The sequence below is a fragment of the Psammomys obesus genome, unplaced genomic scaffold (assembly GCF_907164565.1).
Source record: "Psammomys obesus unplaced genomic scaffold, mPsaObe1.curated_primary_1811, whole genome shotgun sequence".
In the NCBI taxonomy this organism is placed as follows: Eukaryota; Metazoa; Chordata; class Mammalia; order Rodentia; family Muridae; genus Psammomys; species Psammomys obesus.
Window position 1 is genome coordinate 245,484 of NW_026594091.1, and position 19,052 is coordinate 264,535.

Sequence of the window (19,052 nt, forward strand, 5' to 3'; positions counted from 1 at the left end):
ATCCTCATTTAGAAAGACAAATGGGATGTGCATTGAACTTATGACAGGAGTCTACCACAAAAGGCATCTGAAAGACTCTACCTAGCAGTGTTTCAAAGCAGACACTAAGACTCATAACCAAACCCTCGGCAGAGTGCAGGGAATCATATGAAAGAAGGGAAGTTAGTATGATTATGGAAAGGATAGGAGCTCTACAAGGACCAAATATATCTGGGCACAGGGTCTTTTCTGAGACTGACACTCAACCAAGGACCGTCTATGGATATAACCTAGAACTTCTGCTCGGATGTGGCCTGTGGTAGCTCAATAACCAAGTAGTTTTCCAAAGTAAGGGGAACACGGACTATTTCTAACAGGATCTCAAGGGCAGGCTGTTTGACCCCCCCTCCAGGGGAGGAGCAGTCTGTTAGGCCACAGAGGAGGACTTTGCAGCCAGCCCTGAAGATACCTGATAAAACAGGGTCAGATGAAAGGGGAGGAGGTCCTCCCCTATCAGTGGACTTGGAAAGGGGCAGGGAGGAGACCAGGGAGGGAGTCTGGGGTTGGGGAGGGAATGAGGGAGCGGGATACAGCTGGGACACAGAGTTAACAAAATGTAACTAAAAATAAAGAAAGAAAAAAAAAGAATGTAGAAGCTGCAGGATTTTACCTCTTGTGTCTTAATAATAATTCAAGGACCAGACTTCCACTTTTGGGAGACGCTGCTTTAAAGGGAAGGTTCTGTTCTGCTGTCTCCGTACCCTCTGTCTTCTCGAGATCACTTAGAGAATGTCAGACCCAACTGCCTTTGAAACACGAAACTGCTTTTCTTTTCATTTTCACATTTCATGTAATTTTATAGATAATACATTTCACTTGAATAAAAAAAAAAAAAAAAGAAAAATGGTGACATAAACCTAGTCCATATGTGACCACACGGTGTTGAGGATGGTCTTTGGCTAAGAAACAGGAACTCAGGTTGTGAGTGCTTTCACTGAGTCAGTTCTGCTGACTTTCATGCTTCCTCCTATAATGAATAGATATTTAGAGAAAAACAGAAATTCACTTTTTAGAAAGGAAAATTCTAGTTGGCGCTATGGTAACAAGCTAAGACTTTTGGTAGGTTTGAATCTTAGAGTACCTGAGTGTAGAATACCTCGCCACCCCCATATATGTGAAACTTATCTTACTTTACATCTTTCCATAAAAGTATCAGCTTGCTACAATCTTTCATTTCCTCCCTGGTGTTATCATGCATGTAACCATTTATTCTTTGTGAAAACATCAATATTTTCTTTGTTATACAGACTGGGACTCTGAATCCAAGAAACATCAAATGTGACTTGTCAAGGCCACATATCCTGGAAGTAGATATTTAAACTTATGCATTTTTTGTCATTTAAATATAACATTATCAGGTCTGTTAGAGGCCACAGAAAATTTACTGGCATTATAAGAGTCTATATGGACCTTTTATACTGGAACATGACACCTAAACATATAGATTTATGACTAGTTTTTTGATTCTTCTTATGAAGCTGGTTCTTGAAATTTGACATTAATGAAATACAACACAAACAGTAGATTACAATAGAACACAATGGTCTTATGGATATCATTCTGATTTTTATTCAATGACAGTTTTATGAGGAGTTGATCAAAGTTCAGACAGGGCAACCCAGTGTGATGGTTTGAGTGAGAATAGCCCTCACAGGTTAAAATATGTAAATTCTTGGTCCAGATCAAGGATTTGGGAAGGATTAGGGGATGTGGCTCTTTTGGAGAAGGTTTGTCTGTGGAGGAGGGCTATGAGTTTTAAAAGAACATGCCAGCCCCAGTATCTCACTCTTTCTATGTCTTGTACTTATGGATTAGGATGTAATCTCTCAGCTATCTTCCAGTGCTATGCCTGTCTGACTGTGTCTATTCTCATTGCCATGATGTGCATGAACTCCCCATTGAAACTATAAACTTCCAATAAACTTTTTCTACTATAAGTTGCCTTGGTCATATCTTATCATTGCAATAGAAAACCAACTAAGAAACCCAGGAACCTCAAGAGCACAAATATTTTTTCTTAGCACATTCATCTTTGAAACATCACAGAGATACCTGTCTGAGCACACTTAATATTCCATTATAACTAAGACATAAAATCTACAGAAATGTTTACTGTCAGGTAAAGAAAACATGCTTTGCATACACATGGAGTATTATTGAGCCACACGAAAAATTCTCTCCTATTTAGAAAAAAAAAAGATGGATTGGCTAGAGAGATGGTTCAGCAGTTAAGAGCAATAGACACTCTTCAGAGAACCTGATTTTAATGTCTTGCACAACATAGTGGTTCATAACTGTCTCTAATTCTAGTTCCAGGAGATCTGATGCCCTCTTCTGACGTTTGAGTGCATTAAGTATTCAGACAAAATACAGATATTTACATGAAATAAATAAATGATTTTTTTTAAGAAAAGAAAGACTGAATAGGGGTTGAAGACATTTGTTTTGGTGAAATATACTACAGACACAGAGATTAACACAAGAGAAATAAAAAAATGTGTATTTGAATGTTGAATACCAATTAATGATTAATACAGAAAAAAAGCTGTGGAAAGAGAAACAGTAAATAGATGTAGGATTTGATTTTAAAATGCTGCCTGTGTAATAGAAATCTCACAATGACTGTTATCTTTATAAACAATTGAACAGGAAGGGTTGCAGGACCACTTCCCATAATGGAAATCCGAAGCTGATTCTCCCATCCAAGAAAATCAGGAACCAGAGGAAAGAGAGTGTCCACTTTCAAATATTTGTCTTTCGCCATTTTTATTTAGTTTAAAACACCATCCTATCACAAGTTGCCACCCAAGTTCAGAGGGTCATTTCTCCTAAATAGCCACACAGAAAATACCCAAAAGTACATTTTTGGGGTGATTTTAAATACTTGTAAGTTGACAATGAATATTAAATAGCAGATGTGAAAGGAAAGAAAAAGAAAGGAGAAAGGAAAGGAAAGAATGGGAAGGGAAAGAAAAGGAAGGGAAGGGAAAGGAAAGGAAAAGAAAGGAAGGAGTGGAACAGGATAAGAGAAGGAAAGGGCATGGAAGGGGAGAGCAGAGAAACTACAGCCTCCTTGCAGAACACTGCATGTTTTCCTAACCTGACTGATCTCTCTATCCTTTTCAATGAATTTTGGCACCTTGTACAGACCCTCTTTAATAGAGGAATGAAACCACGCCCATTTGCTTTTATTGTCACTTGCTAATACTGTATATTTTACTTCTCCTTAAAGAGAACCATTATACTCATTTGTCTTTTGTGTATATTTTATAGGTTTTTTTTGTGTGTATATGTATGTGTTCATGTGTGTGAGAACAGGTGAATGCATGCCAGTCTTTCAAATGGAGGTTAGTGGATGACTTCAGCTGCCAGTTGTAGCCTCCTACCTTGTGTGAGACAGGATCCCTTGTTTGTTACTGTGCTTAATAGATAGTGCTCCTGAACTTCTGGACATACTCCTGTCTGTGCCTCCCATTTTGCTGGAGTAGTGATGAAATTAAAAATGTACTTACAATATCAGTTTTACATGGAAACTGGACATGTGAAACTAAGGTCCCACTTGTGCATGACAAGTGTTTTATTTACTCATTAAGCCATATCCCTAACCCTATACCCTTAAATACTAAGAGATCCATAGCATAGCATCTATGGGCATAGCATCACACCATGACCACGATCAAATATGTACCCAATAGCAAGACTCTCAGCATTTAAGAGTCAGTGGATGCCCACTAATTTGCTCGGTCTAATCATAATTCTCTGAAATGGCAAGGAATCATTTTATCAGTTATCACCTTGAGTTATTTGTATACTTATATACATGGAGGTTCATTTTGGTACTTTGGAAGTGAACTTCATGGGGAATAAAGAGTGCGAGCATAAGACAAGCTAAAGATGATGGTGAAAACTGATAAATAACTACACAGCAGTAGCTATGGTTATTTTCAATTTTATGTGTGTGCACTCAGGTATTTGTATAGGTGAATGTGTACAAGAGCATATACACAAATGGAGGGCAGAGGACAGCTACCAGTGTCATTTTATCAGGTGTCATTTATTTTTTAACAGAGTTACTACCTGGTCAGGAACTCATCTATTCATGTGAAATCAGCTGTTCAAGGAGTTCAAGGGATCATTCATCTCTATATTCTCAGTGCTGAGATTACAAGCATATACCACCATGCCTCTCTTTTTTTTCTTGAGTAAGTGCCAGGAATGAAATTGAACCTCACGTTTGCAAGGCAAACAATATACTGACTCTACAAACTCCTCATCCACAAATTTCACAGTTTTTAGTGCCTTCAGATATGATAAAGGGATGGGTCTGAGTGTGCCTCTGACTACACCTAAGTTTAGCACAATATAAGAACTCACTTCTGTGGCTCATCAGAACATCAATAAGCTAGAAACAGAACCACCCTGAGAAGGTTCCTCTTTTTATGGATCGCATTTATCAGAGGATCATAATACTATGAAAATCTTGATTCATGGAATCTATGGACAAACTCTTGCAGCTTCAGGGAATTAGATGGTCACATGTGAAAGCAGTGCATAGAGAGGTATGTGAACATGGGAAGGCTATGTTCTCATGGGAAGTGAAGGACAGAGCAGAGGGTGGTCTGGGCCTCAGTAATGAAACTGAGGACTATGTGTCATTTCTCAAAGGAAATATGCAAGGCAAAGAGTAACAAATCTCTAAATTATTAACTCCACTACATAACTCAGTGGTATCCCTGATCTTACCATAGGCTGAGGCATCTTGTGCTATCTTACAGATTTTTTCCATTGGTTATAGCTAATGCACTCTGACTTAAGGCTTCTGAAGTGAGTATATAACCACTTATAATAGTGAACAGAAAAAGAGATAATTTGGGGAGAGGGAGGAAAAATCAAATAAGGGATATTGAAGAAAAGTGAGTGGGTTAGAGAGCGAAGATGGTATGCAGAAAGGAAGTAGTGAAGGGAGGAAGGCAAAAAGAAAATAAGGAATGAAGAAAGGAATTTAGGTGCCAAATCTAGAAACCATGGCTGTATATTGTAGGCCAGATTTTTAATTTTTTTTCTATCAAGGAACAAAGATGAAACTCATGCTTCCATGAGAAACTGGATTGGGTAACATAAAGCTCTCCTGGGGAGATGAGCTTACCATTTTGGTGTGGGTAGTAGATTGAGACATCTCAGTGCTTTCAATTTCTACCCCTTTCTGTATCTTATGAAACCACTTTTTATATTCCATTCGTACCTGGGTGAAAAAAAAGCAATTACAATGGGTCACAACCTGAATTTGTTCAACAGAAGAGAGTATACTTAACTTGGGATCTGAAAGATACAAATCCCAATGCTACTCTCTATCAGTGTCAATGTTTTTCTTAATATATTTGGCCATATTTTATCTTAATAATTTTTAAAATTCAATTCCTCCATTATAAAAAGGTATCTATGTTAAATACTATAAACATGTGGTGATGTTGCTGGTGGTGATCATGGTGCAGATAATGATGACGGAAATGGTGGTGATTATTATTATAATTATATGATTGTGATACTAATGAATGTGATGGTAGTGGTAGTGATAAAGATAACAAAGAGGAGGATAGTAATGATAGTCATAATGCTATCATGAGAATAGTGATGATAATGAAAATAATGCTAATTTTCACAGTGAGATTGATACTGATGAATATGATTATTATGTGATATGAGGACAGTGACCACAGTGGTAGTGATGACAATGATGAAGATGGTGATGAATAATCATGGTAGTGATCTTGATGATGTTAATAAACATTATGGTGATGATGAAAATTAATGGTGTTATTACACTGAAATTATTGTGATTGGTGGCAATGGTGATGAGAATGACATAAATCGTATGATGATGATTATAATAATTGGGGTGATGGTAATAAATATGACGAAGGATGTGATGATAGTGACCAGAGTAGCACTGTTGATGGTAATAATAATGATGGTGGTGATGATGGTGATAATGATGTGAATAATGAGGAATACAAAAATTATAATAACTATTGTGATGGTGATAATGATGACCATGATGATGGATGTGATAGTGATGATGGAAAGCAGGATAATGATTGGATTATGATGGTGGTGGTAGTGATGAAGATTAAGAGACAGAGATTATACTAATATGAGTGTGTGAGGATGGTGGCAAAATTTACTGAACAACAGATATATGTGAGGCATTTACTATGCAACACAACATTTAACTTTCAAATAAATTCATTTTAAAAATCCATCTTTAACTTCTAATTGAGTTGGTAAAGTCTAAATCTCATGTAAGCAATATTTTAAATGATATTTGAAAGTATGCCCTACAAGTCTATGACCTGCCCTGTTTTAAAGTCATTGTCATATTAAATATAAGATTTTATAGGTTGGTACAGAGATTCTTCACTCTATTAGAGACCTTGCAGACTGGAAATATTTATACGTTGGTACAGAGATTCCTCACTCTATTAGAGACCTTGCAGACTGGAAATAAGTCCAGATAAGCTGTTCTCCCCTGAAACATACACAGTCTCTTACTGTCTCAGTATCACTCCACCCTTCCCGAGTCATGTGTTCTTCTACTTGCTGTGCCCTACCTGTTAACAAGGCCAAAGACTGCCAGCTCTATTAGAGATATTGTAGACTGGGAGAAGTCAAGGTAGGCTATATTCCCAGAGACCTTCCATAATCTCTCACTATCTCAACACCCCCCCCCACCCTATCACCACTCCTACTATTCCTCAGCCTCCCTGCTTTACCAGCGACCAAGAAGATTGAAAGAAGTCCAGGTAGGCTACCTGAACACCAAACTCCTCTAATCTCAGTCTCTGTCCACCCAGAACCCAGTACTCCATTCTCCTAGTTGTCATAACCCAGATTCCAATGGGGTGGAGACTCTCTGTGCTACCACAGAACAGCATAAGGCAGAGATTCCCAAATCTTCTAGAGATTGGGAAAAGTTTAGTAGGCTGCCAACCCTCAATCTTTCACACTTGCTCACTATCTCAGAGTCCCCATACACTATTCCCAATCCCTCGCTGTGCCTCAGCCTCCAAGAGGAGCCATAGCCTCCTAGCTCTACTAAAAACCAAGCAGACTGGGATAAATCCAGATAGGTTGTCTGCCTGCAAAACTTAGCTACTCACCTTCTACTCACCTTACCCCAACCCATCAGCCCTCCCAGGCACCATTCACCGGCCCCCACCCCAGATGGAGACTCATTGTACTACCAGAGTACAACCTTTGTTGGTTGGTCTCCATGCTCTACTAGAGATCTCAGAAAATGGGAACAATCTAGCCTTCAACCAGCATAAAAAATTTCCTACTCTACCAGAGATCAAGCAGACTTGGAGAAATACAGGTAGGCTGCCATCCTACCAAACTCTCCACTGTTTTGGACTCTACTCACCCTATACCAATGCCCCTGCCTTCATACTCACAACACTAAAACCTCCAACTGAGATGGAGATGCTCTGCTCCCAGTGACCTTCCTGAATTTAAGACTTCCATCTCAAATAGAATTTGCAGGCATCTAACCTATGCCCTATGCATGTAAGTTATAGTTGTCTAGTTTGTTGGTTTTGTGGGACTCCTAACAGAGAGAGCAGGAGCTATTTCTGATGCTTGATTTTGGGACCCTTGTCCTTCTACTGGGTTGCCTCATCCAGCCTTAATATGAGAGATGGTGCCTATTCATATTGCAACTTAATATGCCAGTTTGTTTGATATCCCACAGAGGCCTACCTTTCTTGAAGTATTGGAGAGATCAAGAATACAAGGAACATACCTGAACATAGTAAAGGCGATATACAGCAAGCCTATAGCCAACATCAAACTCAATGGAGAGAAACTTAAATCATTCCCACTGAAATCAGGGACAAGGCAAGGCTGTCCACTCTCTCCATATCTTTTCAACGTTGATCTTGAAGTCCTAGCTAGATCAATAAGACAATTGAAGGAGATCAAGGGGATACAAATTGGAAAGGAAGAAGTCAAAGTATCACTGTTTGCAGATGATATGATAGTATACCTGAGTGACCCCAAAAACTCTACCAGGGAACTCCTACAGCTGATTAACACCTTCAGCAAAGTGGCTGGATACAAAAATAACTAAAAAAAATCAGTAGCCTTCCTGTATACAAAAAACAAAAGGGCTGAGAAAGAAATTAGGGAAACAACACCCTTCACAATAGCCACAAAGGACATAAAGTACCTTGCTGTGAACCTAACCAAGCAAGTCAAAGACTTGTATGAAAAAAATTTCCAGTCTCTGAAGAAAGAATTAGAAGAAAATATCAGAAGATAGAAAGATCTCCCATGCTCATGGCTTGGCAAGATTAATATAGTAAAAATGACCATCTTACCAAAAGCAATCTACAAATTCAATGCAATTTCCATTAAATTACCAACACAATTCTTTACAAACCTTGAAAGAAAAATTCTCACCTTCATATGGAACAAGAAACCCAGAATTGCTAAAACAATTCTCTACAGTAAAAGATCTTCAGGAGGTATCTCCATCTCTGATCTCAAGCTGTACTATAGACCAACAATACTAAAAACTACATGGTATTGGCATAGAAACAGACTGGTGGATATTGGAATCGAATAGAAGACCCTGACATAAATCCACACACGTATGGACACCTGAATTTAGACAATGATGCCAAATCCATTCAATGGAAAAAAGACAGCATCTTCAAAAAATGGTGCTGGTCTAACTGGAAGTCTACATGTAGAAAAATGAAAATAGATCCATACTTATCACCCTGCACAAAACTAAAGTCCAAGTGGATCAAAGACCTCAGCATAAAACCAGACACACTAAACCGCTTAGAAGAAAAAGTGGGGAAGAGCCTTGAACTCATTGGCACAGGAGACAACTTCCTGAACAGAACACCAACAGCACAGGCTCTAAGAGCAACAATCAATAAATGGGACTTCATGAATCTGAAAAGCTTCTGTAAAGCAAAGTACACTGTCCTCAGAACAAAACAACAGCCTACAGATTGGGAAAAGATCTTCACCAACCCTATATCTGACAGAGGGCTAATATCCAGTATATATAAAGAACTAAAGAAGTTAAACAGCAAAAAACCAAGTAAACCAATTAAAAAATGGGGCACAGAGCTAAACAGAGAATTCTCTGCAGAGGAATATCAAATGGCAGAGAAACATTACCTCCCCTGAGGGGGAAGAAGCATTACCAGGCCACCGAAGAGGACAAGGCAGCCACTCCTGATGAGACCTAATTGACTAGGATCAGAAGGAAGGAAAAGAAGTCCCCCCCTATCAGTGGACTTGGGGAGGGGCATGCATACAGAGGGTAGAGGAAGGGAGGGATTGGGACGGGAGGAGGGAGGGAACCAAGGGGGGGATACAAAGTGAGTAAAGTGTAATTAGTAAAGAAAAAAAACTGATCACAGAACATTGACCTAGATACTGATCAAATAAATGTCCTTTATAGCTGTCTAATTAATAACTGTCTCATAACAAATGGACTTAGTGGAGTTAAAAAATAAGTACCAAGCTGTAATTCTGGATTTTAAATTTGCATTTGTGTGTGTAATGTATTAAATATTGTATACAATAAAATTTATTTTATAACAACAACAAATAAAAAGAAATGTTCAACCTCATTAGCCATCAGGGAAATGCAAATCAAAACGACCCTAAGATTTCACCTTACACCCATCAGAATGGCTAAGATCAAAAACTCAAGAGACAACACATGCTGGAGAGGTTGTGGAGAAAGGGGAATCCTTCTCCACTGCTGGTGGGAATGTAAACTTGTACAACCACTATGGAAAGCAATCTGGCACTTTCTCAGACAACTAAGAATAGCGCTTCCTCAAGATCCAGCTATACCACTCCTAGGCATATATTCAAAAGATTCTCAAGTACACAATAAGGACATTTGCTCAACCATGTTTGTAGCAGCCTTATCTGTAATAGCCAGAAGCTGGAAACAGCCCAGATGCCCCTCAGTGGAGGAATGGATGCACAAATTGTGGTATAGCTACACAATGGAATATTACTCAGCAATAAAAAACAAGGAAATCATGAAATTTGCAGGTAAATGGTGGGATCTGGAAAAGATCATCCTGAATGAGCTATCCCAGAAGCAGAAAGATACACACAGTATATACTCACTCATATAGACATATAATATAGGATAAACCTACTAAAATCTGTACACCTAAAGAAACTAATTAAGAGGGAGGACTTTTGCTAAAATGCTCAATTCCTATCCAGAAAGGCAAAGAGGCTGGACATCAGAAGAAGGAGAAAAGAGAACAAGTCAAGAGCCTGACACAGAGGACCTCTGAAAAGCTCTGCCCTGCAGACTATCAAAGTAGATGCTGAGACTTATGGGCAACCTTTGGGCAGAGTGCAGGGAATCTTAGAAAAGAAGTGGGCAACAGTACGATCTGGAGAGGACAGAAACTCCACAAGGAGAGCAACAGAACTAAAAAAATCTGAGCCCAGGGGTCTTTCCTGAGACTGCTATTCCAATCAAGGACTATGCATGGAGATAACCTAAGACTCCCGCTCAGATGTAGCCCATGGCAGTTCAGTATCCAAGTGGGTTCCATTGCAATATGAACAGGAACTGTCTCTGACATGAACTGATTGGCCTGCTCTTTAATTACCTCCCCCTGAGGGGGAAGCAGCATTACCAGGCCACAGAAGAAGATAATGCAGCCACTCCTTATGAGACCTAATTGACTAGGACCAGAAGGAAGGAAAAGAAGTCCTCCCCTATCAGTGGACTTGGGGAGGGGCATGCATGCAGAGGGTGGAGGAAAGGAGGGATTGGGACAGGAGAAAGGAGGGAACCATGGGGGGGGGATACAAAGTGAATAAAGTGTAGTTAATAAAGAAAAAATAAATAAAAAAGAAAAAAAACAGGAGTTCATGAAGAGGAGAGGTAGAGAGGGGACTAGGAGGACAGGAGGGAGGGGAAACAACTGTGGGAACATAATATATGAAACAAAATAATTAAATAAAAGATTTGAATTTTCACTCCTCAATACAACTTCACAAAGACATATTACATTTTGCTTCTGTTGAAATAATTAATTGAAAAAAGTTACAGATAACCATGAATATTGGGCCCATTAAGAATATAGTGAGCCATTTATTATTTTAATTTATATATTACTAATATATTATGCAATATATTTAATTAATATATTATTAATATATTATGCAATATATTCATTTTGTATGTCCATCCTAGCCCCTTCCCTCATCTTCTCTTAGATTTCAAACTCAGGGCTGAAATCAATCAATTAGAAACAAATAAAACAATTCAAAGAATCAATGAAACCAAGAGCTGGTTCTTTGAGAAAATCAACAAGATCGACAAACCCTTAGCCAAGCTAACTAAAAGGCAGAGAGACACAATCCGAATCAACAAAATCAGAAATGAAAAGGGGGACATAACTACAGAACCTGAGGAAATCCAAACAATCATTAGGACTTACTTCAAAAGTCTATATGCCACAAAATTTGAAAATCTAAATGAAATGGACAATTTTCTTCATCGATTTGACTTACCAAAGCTGAATCAGGACCAGGTAAATCAACTAAATAGTCCTATATCCCCCAAAGCAATAGAAGCAGTCATCAAAAGTCTCCCATCCAAAAAAAGCCCAGGACCAGATGGCTTCAGCGCAGAATTCTACCAGACCTTCAAAGAAGAGCTAACTCCAATTCTCTTCAAACTATTCCACAAAATAGAAACAGAAGGAACATTACCAAACTCATTCTATGAAGCCACAGTCACCTTGGTACCTAAACCTCACAAAGACTCAACAAAGAAAGAGAATTTCAGGCCAATCTCCCTTATGAACATTGATGCAAAAATACTTAACAAAATACTTGCAAACCGGATCCAAGAACACATCAAAGAGATTATCCACTATGACCAAGTAGGCTTCATCCCAGGTATGCAGGGGTGGTTCAATATACAGAAATCCATCAATGTGATCCAACATATTAACAAACTGAAAGAAAAAAACCACATGATAATCTCCCTAGATGCTGAAAAAGCATTTGACAAAAATCCAACATCCATTCATGTTTAAAGTACTGGAGAGATCAGGGATACAAGGCACATATCTAAACATAGTAAAGGTGATATACAGCAAGCCTATAGCCAACATCAAACTAAACAGAGAGAAACTTAAAGCAATCCCACTAAAATCAGGGACAAGACAAGGCTGCCCACTCTCTCCATATCTCTTCAACATAGTGCTGGAAGTCCTTGCTAGAGCAATAAGACAGTTGAAGGAGATCAAGGGGATACAAATTGGAAAAGAAGAAGTCAAATTATCACAATTTACAGATGATATGATAGTATATGTGAGTGACCCCAAAAACTCTACCAGGGAACTCCTAGAGCTGATAAACACCTTCAGCAAAGTGGCCGGATACAAAATTAACTCAAAAAAAATCAGTACCCCTCCTGTATACAAAAGACAAAAGGGCTGAGAAAGAAATTAGGGAAACAACACCCTTCACAATAGCCACAAATGACATAAAGTACCTTGGTATAACCCTAACCAAGGAAGTCAAAGACTTGTATGAAAAAAATTTCCAGTCTCTGAAGAAAGAATTAGAAGAAAATATCAGAAGATGGAAAGATCTCCCATGATCATGGCTTGGCAGGATTAACATATTAAAAATGGCCATCTTACCAAAAGCAATCTACAGATTTAATGCATCAAATTGCCAACACAATTCTTTACAGACCTGGAAAGAAAAATTCTCAACTTCGAATGGAGTAACAAGAAACCCAGAATTGCTAAAACAATCCTCTACAATAAAAGATCTTCTGGAGGTATCTCCATCCCTGAACTCAAGCTGTGCTATAGAGCAACAGTTATAAAAACTGCATGGTACTGGCATAGAAACAGAATGGTGGATCAATGGAATCGAATAGAAGACCCAGAAATAAACCCACACACTTATGGACACCTGATTTTTGACAAAGGTGCCAAAACTATACAATGGAAAAAAGATAGTATCTTCAACAAATGGTGCTGGTCTAACTGGATGTCTACATGTAGAAAAATGAAAATAGATCCATACTTATCACCCTGCACAAAACTGAAGTCCATGTAGATCAAAGACCTCAACATAAAACCAGACACATTAAATTGGCTAGAAAAAAAAGTAGAGAATACCCTAGAACTCATTGGTACAGGGGAGAACTTCCTGAACAGAACACCAACAGCACAGGCTCTAAGAGCAACAATCAATAAATGGGACCTCATGAAGCTGAAAAGCTTCTGTAAGTCAAAGGATACTCTCATTAAAACAAAGCGACTGCCTACAGATTGGGAAAGAATCTTCACCAACCCTTTATGTGACAGAGGACTCATATCCAATATATATAAAGAACTAAAGAAGCTGGAAAGCAGCAAACCAAGTAATCCACTTAAAAAATGGGGAACAGAGCTAAACAGAGAATTCTCTGTAGAGGAATATCGAATGGCAGAGAAGCATTTTAAAAATGCTCAACCTCATTAGCCATCAGGGAAATGCAAATCAAAACAACCCTGAGATTTCATCTTACACCCATCAGAATGGCCAAGATGAAAAACTCAAGTGACAACACATTCTGGAGAGGATGTGGAGAAAGGGGAACCCTCCTCCACTGCTGGTGGGAATATAAACTTGTACAACCACTATGGAAATCAATCTGGTGATTTCTCAATCAACTAGGAATAGTGCTTCCTCAAGATCCAGCCATACCACTCCTAGGCATATATCCAAAAGAGGCTCAAGTACACAAAAAGGACATTTGCTCAACCATATTTGTAGCTGCTTTATTTGTAATAGCCAGAAGCTGGAAACAGCCCAGATGCCCCTCAACTGAAGAATGGATGCAGAAATTGTGGTACATCTATACAATGGAGTATTACTCAGCAATGAAAAATAAGGAAATCATCAAATTTGCAGGTAAATGGTGGGACCTGGAAAGGATCATCCTGAGTGAGTTGTCCCAGAAGCAAAAAGACAGACACGGTATATACTCACTCATATAAACATACAACATAGGATAAACCCACTAAAATGGGTACATCTAAGCAAACTAAGCAAAAGAGAGGACCCTAACTAAAAAGCTCAATCCCCATCCTGAAAGGCAAAGAGGATGGACATCAGAAGAAGAAGAAAACAGGAAACAACCTAGGAACCTGCCACAGAGGGCATCTGAAAGCCTCTGCAGTGCAGACTGTCAAAGCAGATGCTGAGCCTGATGGCCAACTGTCCGGCAGAGTGAATGGAATTTTATGTAAGAATTGGGAAGTAGCAAGAGCTGGAGAGGACAGGAACTCCACAAGGAGAGCAACAGAACCAGAAAATTTGAACACAGGGAACTTCCCAGAGACTCATACTCCAACCAAGGACTATTCATGGAGATAACCTAGAACCCCTGCACAGATGTAGCCCAGGGCAGTTTAGTGTCCAAGTGGCTTACATAGTGATGGGAAGAGGGACTGCCTCTGACATAAACTGATTGGCCTGCTCTTTGCTCACCTCCCCCTGACAGGGGAGCAGCCTTACCAGGCCACAGAAGAAGACAGTGCAGCCATTCCTGATGTGATCTGATAGACTAAGATCAGAAAGAAGGAGAGGAGGACCTCCCCTATTAGTGGAAGTGGGGAGGAGCATGCATGAAGAAAGGGGAGGTAGGGTGGGGTCGGGATGGGACGAGGGAGGGGCTTATGGGGGGATACAAAATGAATAAAGTGTAATTAATAATAATTAAAAAAGAAAAAAGAATATAGTGAACCATTTATTATTTTTAATTAATTAATTAATTGCAATATATTCATTTTTTATGTCCATCCTAGCCCCTTCCCTCATCTTCTCTTAGTTACACCTGCCTACCATTTTCTCCCCGATGTCCTTTCCCTAGTCACCTGATAGGGGAGAACCTCCTCCCCTTTTATCTGACCCTAGCCTATCAGTCTCATCAGTGCTGCCTGCATCATATTCCTCCTGGGCCTGGCAAGGCTGCACCCCCCCTCCCCAGGTGGAGGTGTTCAAACAGCCTGTCACTGTGTTTATGTCAGAGACGGCCCCTGATCCCCTTACTAGCTTACTAGTGAACAACACTTGAAAACTGAGCAGCTTATGGGATTCCTCTAAGAAGAGGGACTAGGTCCTCTCCAGGCATGGTCCTTGGTTGGAGTATTGGTCTCTGCAGGCCCCTGTGGGTCCAGGTTTTTAGGCTCTTTTATTCTCCTTGGGGAGTTCCTGTCCCCTCCAGGTCTTTCTATCTCCCCTGTCAGATATAGGATTGGTGAAGATCCTTTCCCAGTCTTTACCTGTCGTTTTGCTCTTATAACAGTGTCCTTTGCTTTACAGAGGCTTTTCAGTTTCATGAGGTCCCATTATTGATTGCTGATCTTAGAGCTTGTGCTGTTGGTGTTCTGTTCAGGAAGTTGTTTCCTGTGCCAATGAGTTCCCTGCTTTTTCTTCTGATTTAATGTGTCTGGCTTTCTGTTGAGGTCTTTGATCCACTTGGACTTTAGTTTTGTGCAGGGTGGTAAGTATGGATCTATTTTCATTTTTCTACATGTAGACATCCAGTTAGACCAGCCCCATTTGTTGAAGATGCTGTCTTTTATCCATTGTATGGTTTTGGCATCTTTGTCAAAAATCAATCAGGTGTCCATAAGTGTGTGGGTTTATTTCTGGGTCTTCTATTCGGTTCCTTTGATCTACCATTCTGTTTCTATGCCAGTACCATGCAGTTTTTTATTACTGTTGCTCTATAGTATAGCTTGAGATCTGGGCTGGAGATCCCTCCAGAAGATCTTTTATTGTACAGGATTGTTTTAGCTATTCTGTTTTTTTTTTTTTGTTTGTTTGTTTTTTTTTTTTTTTGCTTTTCCACATGAAATTGAGAATTGTTCTCTCAAAGTCTGTAAAAAAACTGTTTTGGTATTTTGATTGGAGTTACATTGAATCTATAGACTGCTTTTGGCAATCCTTCCAATCATTGGCATGGGAGATCTTTCCATTTTATGATATCTTCTTCATTTTCTTTCTTCAGAGATTTGAAGATTTTTTTTTCATAAAGGTTTTCCACTTGCTTGGTTAGAATCACACCAAGTTATTTATGGTATTTCTGGCTACTGTGAAGGGTGTTGTTTCCCTAATTTCTTTCTCAGCCTGTTTGTATTTTATATGCAGGAGTGCTTCAGATTTTTTTTTTTTTACTTAATTTTGTATTCAGCCACATTTTTGAAGGTGTTTATCAGCTGAAGGAGTTCTCTGGCAGAATTTTTGCAGTCACTCATGTATACTGTCTTATCATCTGCAAATAGCAATACTTTGACTTCTTTATTTCAGAGTTGTATCCCCTTGATCTCTTTTAGGTTTCTTATTGCTTTAGCTATGACTTCAAGAGCTATGTTGAAGAGATAAAGAAAGAAAGAATGGGCTGCCTTGCCTTGTCCCTGATTTAAGTGGGATTGATATAAGTCTCTCTCCATTTAGTTTGATGTTGGTTATAGGCCTGCTCTATATTGCTTTTATTATGTTTAGGTATGTGCCTTGTATCCCTGATCTCTCCAAAACTTTAAACATGAATGGGTGTTAATTTTGCCAAATGCTTTTTTGGCATCTAAAGAAATTATTATATTTTTTCTTTCAGTTTGTTTATATGGTGGATTACATTGATGGATTTTCATATATTGAACCACCCCTACATGCCTGTGATGAAGCCTAATTGGTCATAGTGGATGACATCTTTATTGTGTTCTTGGATTCCCTTTGTGAGTATTTTATCGAGTATTTTTGCATCAATGTTCATAAGTGATATTGTTCTGAAGTTCCTTTTTTTTTGGGAGGGGGTCTTTGTCTGGTTTAGGTATCAAGGTGAGTGTCGCCAAATAGAATGAGGTTGGTATTGTTCCTTCTGTTCCTCTTCGGTGCAATAGTTTGAAGAGAATTGGAGTTCACTCTCCTCTGAAGGTCTGGTAGAATTCTGCACTGAAACCATCTGGCCCTGGCCTTTTTTTGGATGGGAGACTTTTGATGACAGCTTCTATTTTCTTAGAGGCTATAGGACTATTTAATTTATTTTCCTGATCTAGATTCAACCTTAGTAAATGGACTCTATCAAGAAAATTGTGCATTTCATTTACATTTTCAAATTTTATTTCATATAGGCTTTTGACGTAGAACCTAATGAATCTTTGGATTTTCTCAGTGTCTGTTGTTATGTCCCCCTTTTCATTTCTGATTTTGTTGAATTGGACAGTATACCTCTGCCTTTCATTTAGCTTAGCTAAGAGTTTGTCTATCTTGTTGATTTTCTCAAAGAACCAGTTCTTGGTTTCATTGATTGTTTGAACTGTTGTCTTTGTTTCTAATGTATTGATTTCAGCCATGAGTTATTATTTCCTGCTGTTTACTCCTCTTGGGTGTGTCTCCTCTTTTTTTTTTCTTCAGAAAAGGGTAGGCTTCTATGAGATATTAACCAAACTGGTGTATTAATTTTCAATAAGACTGGGTACCTTCTCTCATATTAAGGCTGGATGAGGCAACCCAGTAGAAAGACAAGAGTCCCAAAATCAAGCAAAAGGACCAGAAATAGCTCCTGCTTCCTCTGTTAGGAGTCCCGCAAAACCAACAAACTAGACAACTATAACTTACATGCAAAGGGCCTAGGTTAGATACCTGCAAATTCTATTTGAGATGGAAGTCTTAAATTCAGGAAGGACACTGGAAGTAGAGAATCTCCATCTCAGTTGGGGGCTTGAGTATTGTGACTATGAAGGCAGGGGCATTGGCATAGGGTGAGTAAAATCCAAAACAGTGGGGAGTTTGGTGGGATGGCAGTCTACCTCTACTTCTCACAACCAAAAATATAAGAGTCCTTTATTATTTAGTATGTTTACCAAGAGAAGACTAGACCTTCAGAGAAAATCTCTCGGAAGTGAATGAAAGCAGAGTATAGTTTTAAGTTAAGAGTTTGTAATCATCTCACATAAGTTACTGGTTGAGGAGGCTTTATATGACAAACTTTCCTAGAAAGTAAAGACATGCCCTTTAGTTTGTAAATCATCATAGAAGCCTCATGTCTTCATAGGAAACTTTTTTAATATTATATAAATGCAAGTTTATTGAGAGCAGTGCAGGAGGGAGAGGGGGAAGGGAGTGTGTACTGGAGAGGAATGAAGGTGGGAGGAAGGAAGAGAGATAGCAATAATGGGGGAAGGGCAAAAGGGAAAATGTGAAGAGGGGTCACATGAAACTTTTTTTGCCTATGATGCTCTTCCAGAAGAAGAAACCATTTGAAAAGTAAAACTCCATGTAAGTATCTTTTATAAGAAAAAGGGAGAGACTTTAATAATGAAGCTCCATAGGAGGGGAGATATGGGACCAAGGTAACCTGGCATTTCCTAAGTCATTTCACTGTGAGGGAGGAGTACCAAACATAGAAGAGGCACAAAATTATGGTATAGACATTAATGAAGTATGATGATAATGTTCTCATTCTGCCAGCATACAACTTCTGTATTAGCATTCAATATCAAACAAACAAACAAATGAACAAACAAACAAAAAGACCATCGAAGGTAAATGAGTACTGAATTATAATTACAATAAATACTCACTGAAATAGTGTGTTACTGGATTACATTGTACTGTGTTATAGAATCATAATGCTTCAAAATAAGAAGCATAAAGGATAAGGTAGACTCAGAGAGAACAGGCAACACAGTCTGTGTCATAAAATAAGCTAGTAAGTGGAAAAACTGTGAGGTAGTTCATACCAAATATCCTTGTGTCACTTTGTAAAACATATATTACTACAAGGGAACTATTTATCTCCTCTCTGATGAACTCTAATTTGATCTTGAGGTTTACTTTGACTAATCCACAGAGTGTAGGGATTATGACATCCATAATTACTATGTGTAAGCTTTAAGATCTAAGATGTGATTAATATGTACTCCTCACTCAATGGC

At 38.7% G+C, this 19,052-nt stretch overlaps 1 protein-coding gene across 1 annotated transcript in view; it reads right to left on the minus strand.

The window, feature by feature from the left end:
- Positions 1 to 805: 805 nt before the first annotated feature.
- LOC129684671 (adhesion G protein-coupled receptor E4-like) overlaps positions 806 to 19,052 on the minus strand; it is a 77,699-nt gene continuing 59,452 nt past the window's right edge. The window contains exons 15-16 of the mRNA XM_055617882.1: positions 5,186 to 5,281; positions 806 to 854 (exon numbers count right to left, since the gene is read on the minus strand). Of these exons, the coding sequence (XP_055473857.1) occupies positions 852 to 854; positions 5,186 to 5,281 (99 nt within the window). The 3' untranslated portion in view covers positions 806 to 851. The remainder of the gene's footprint in view (positions 855 to 5,185; positions 5,282 to 19,052) is intronic.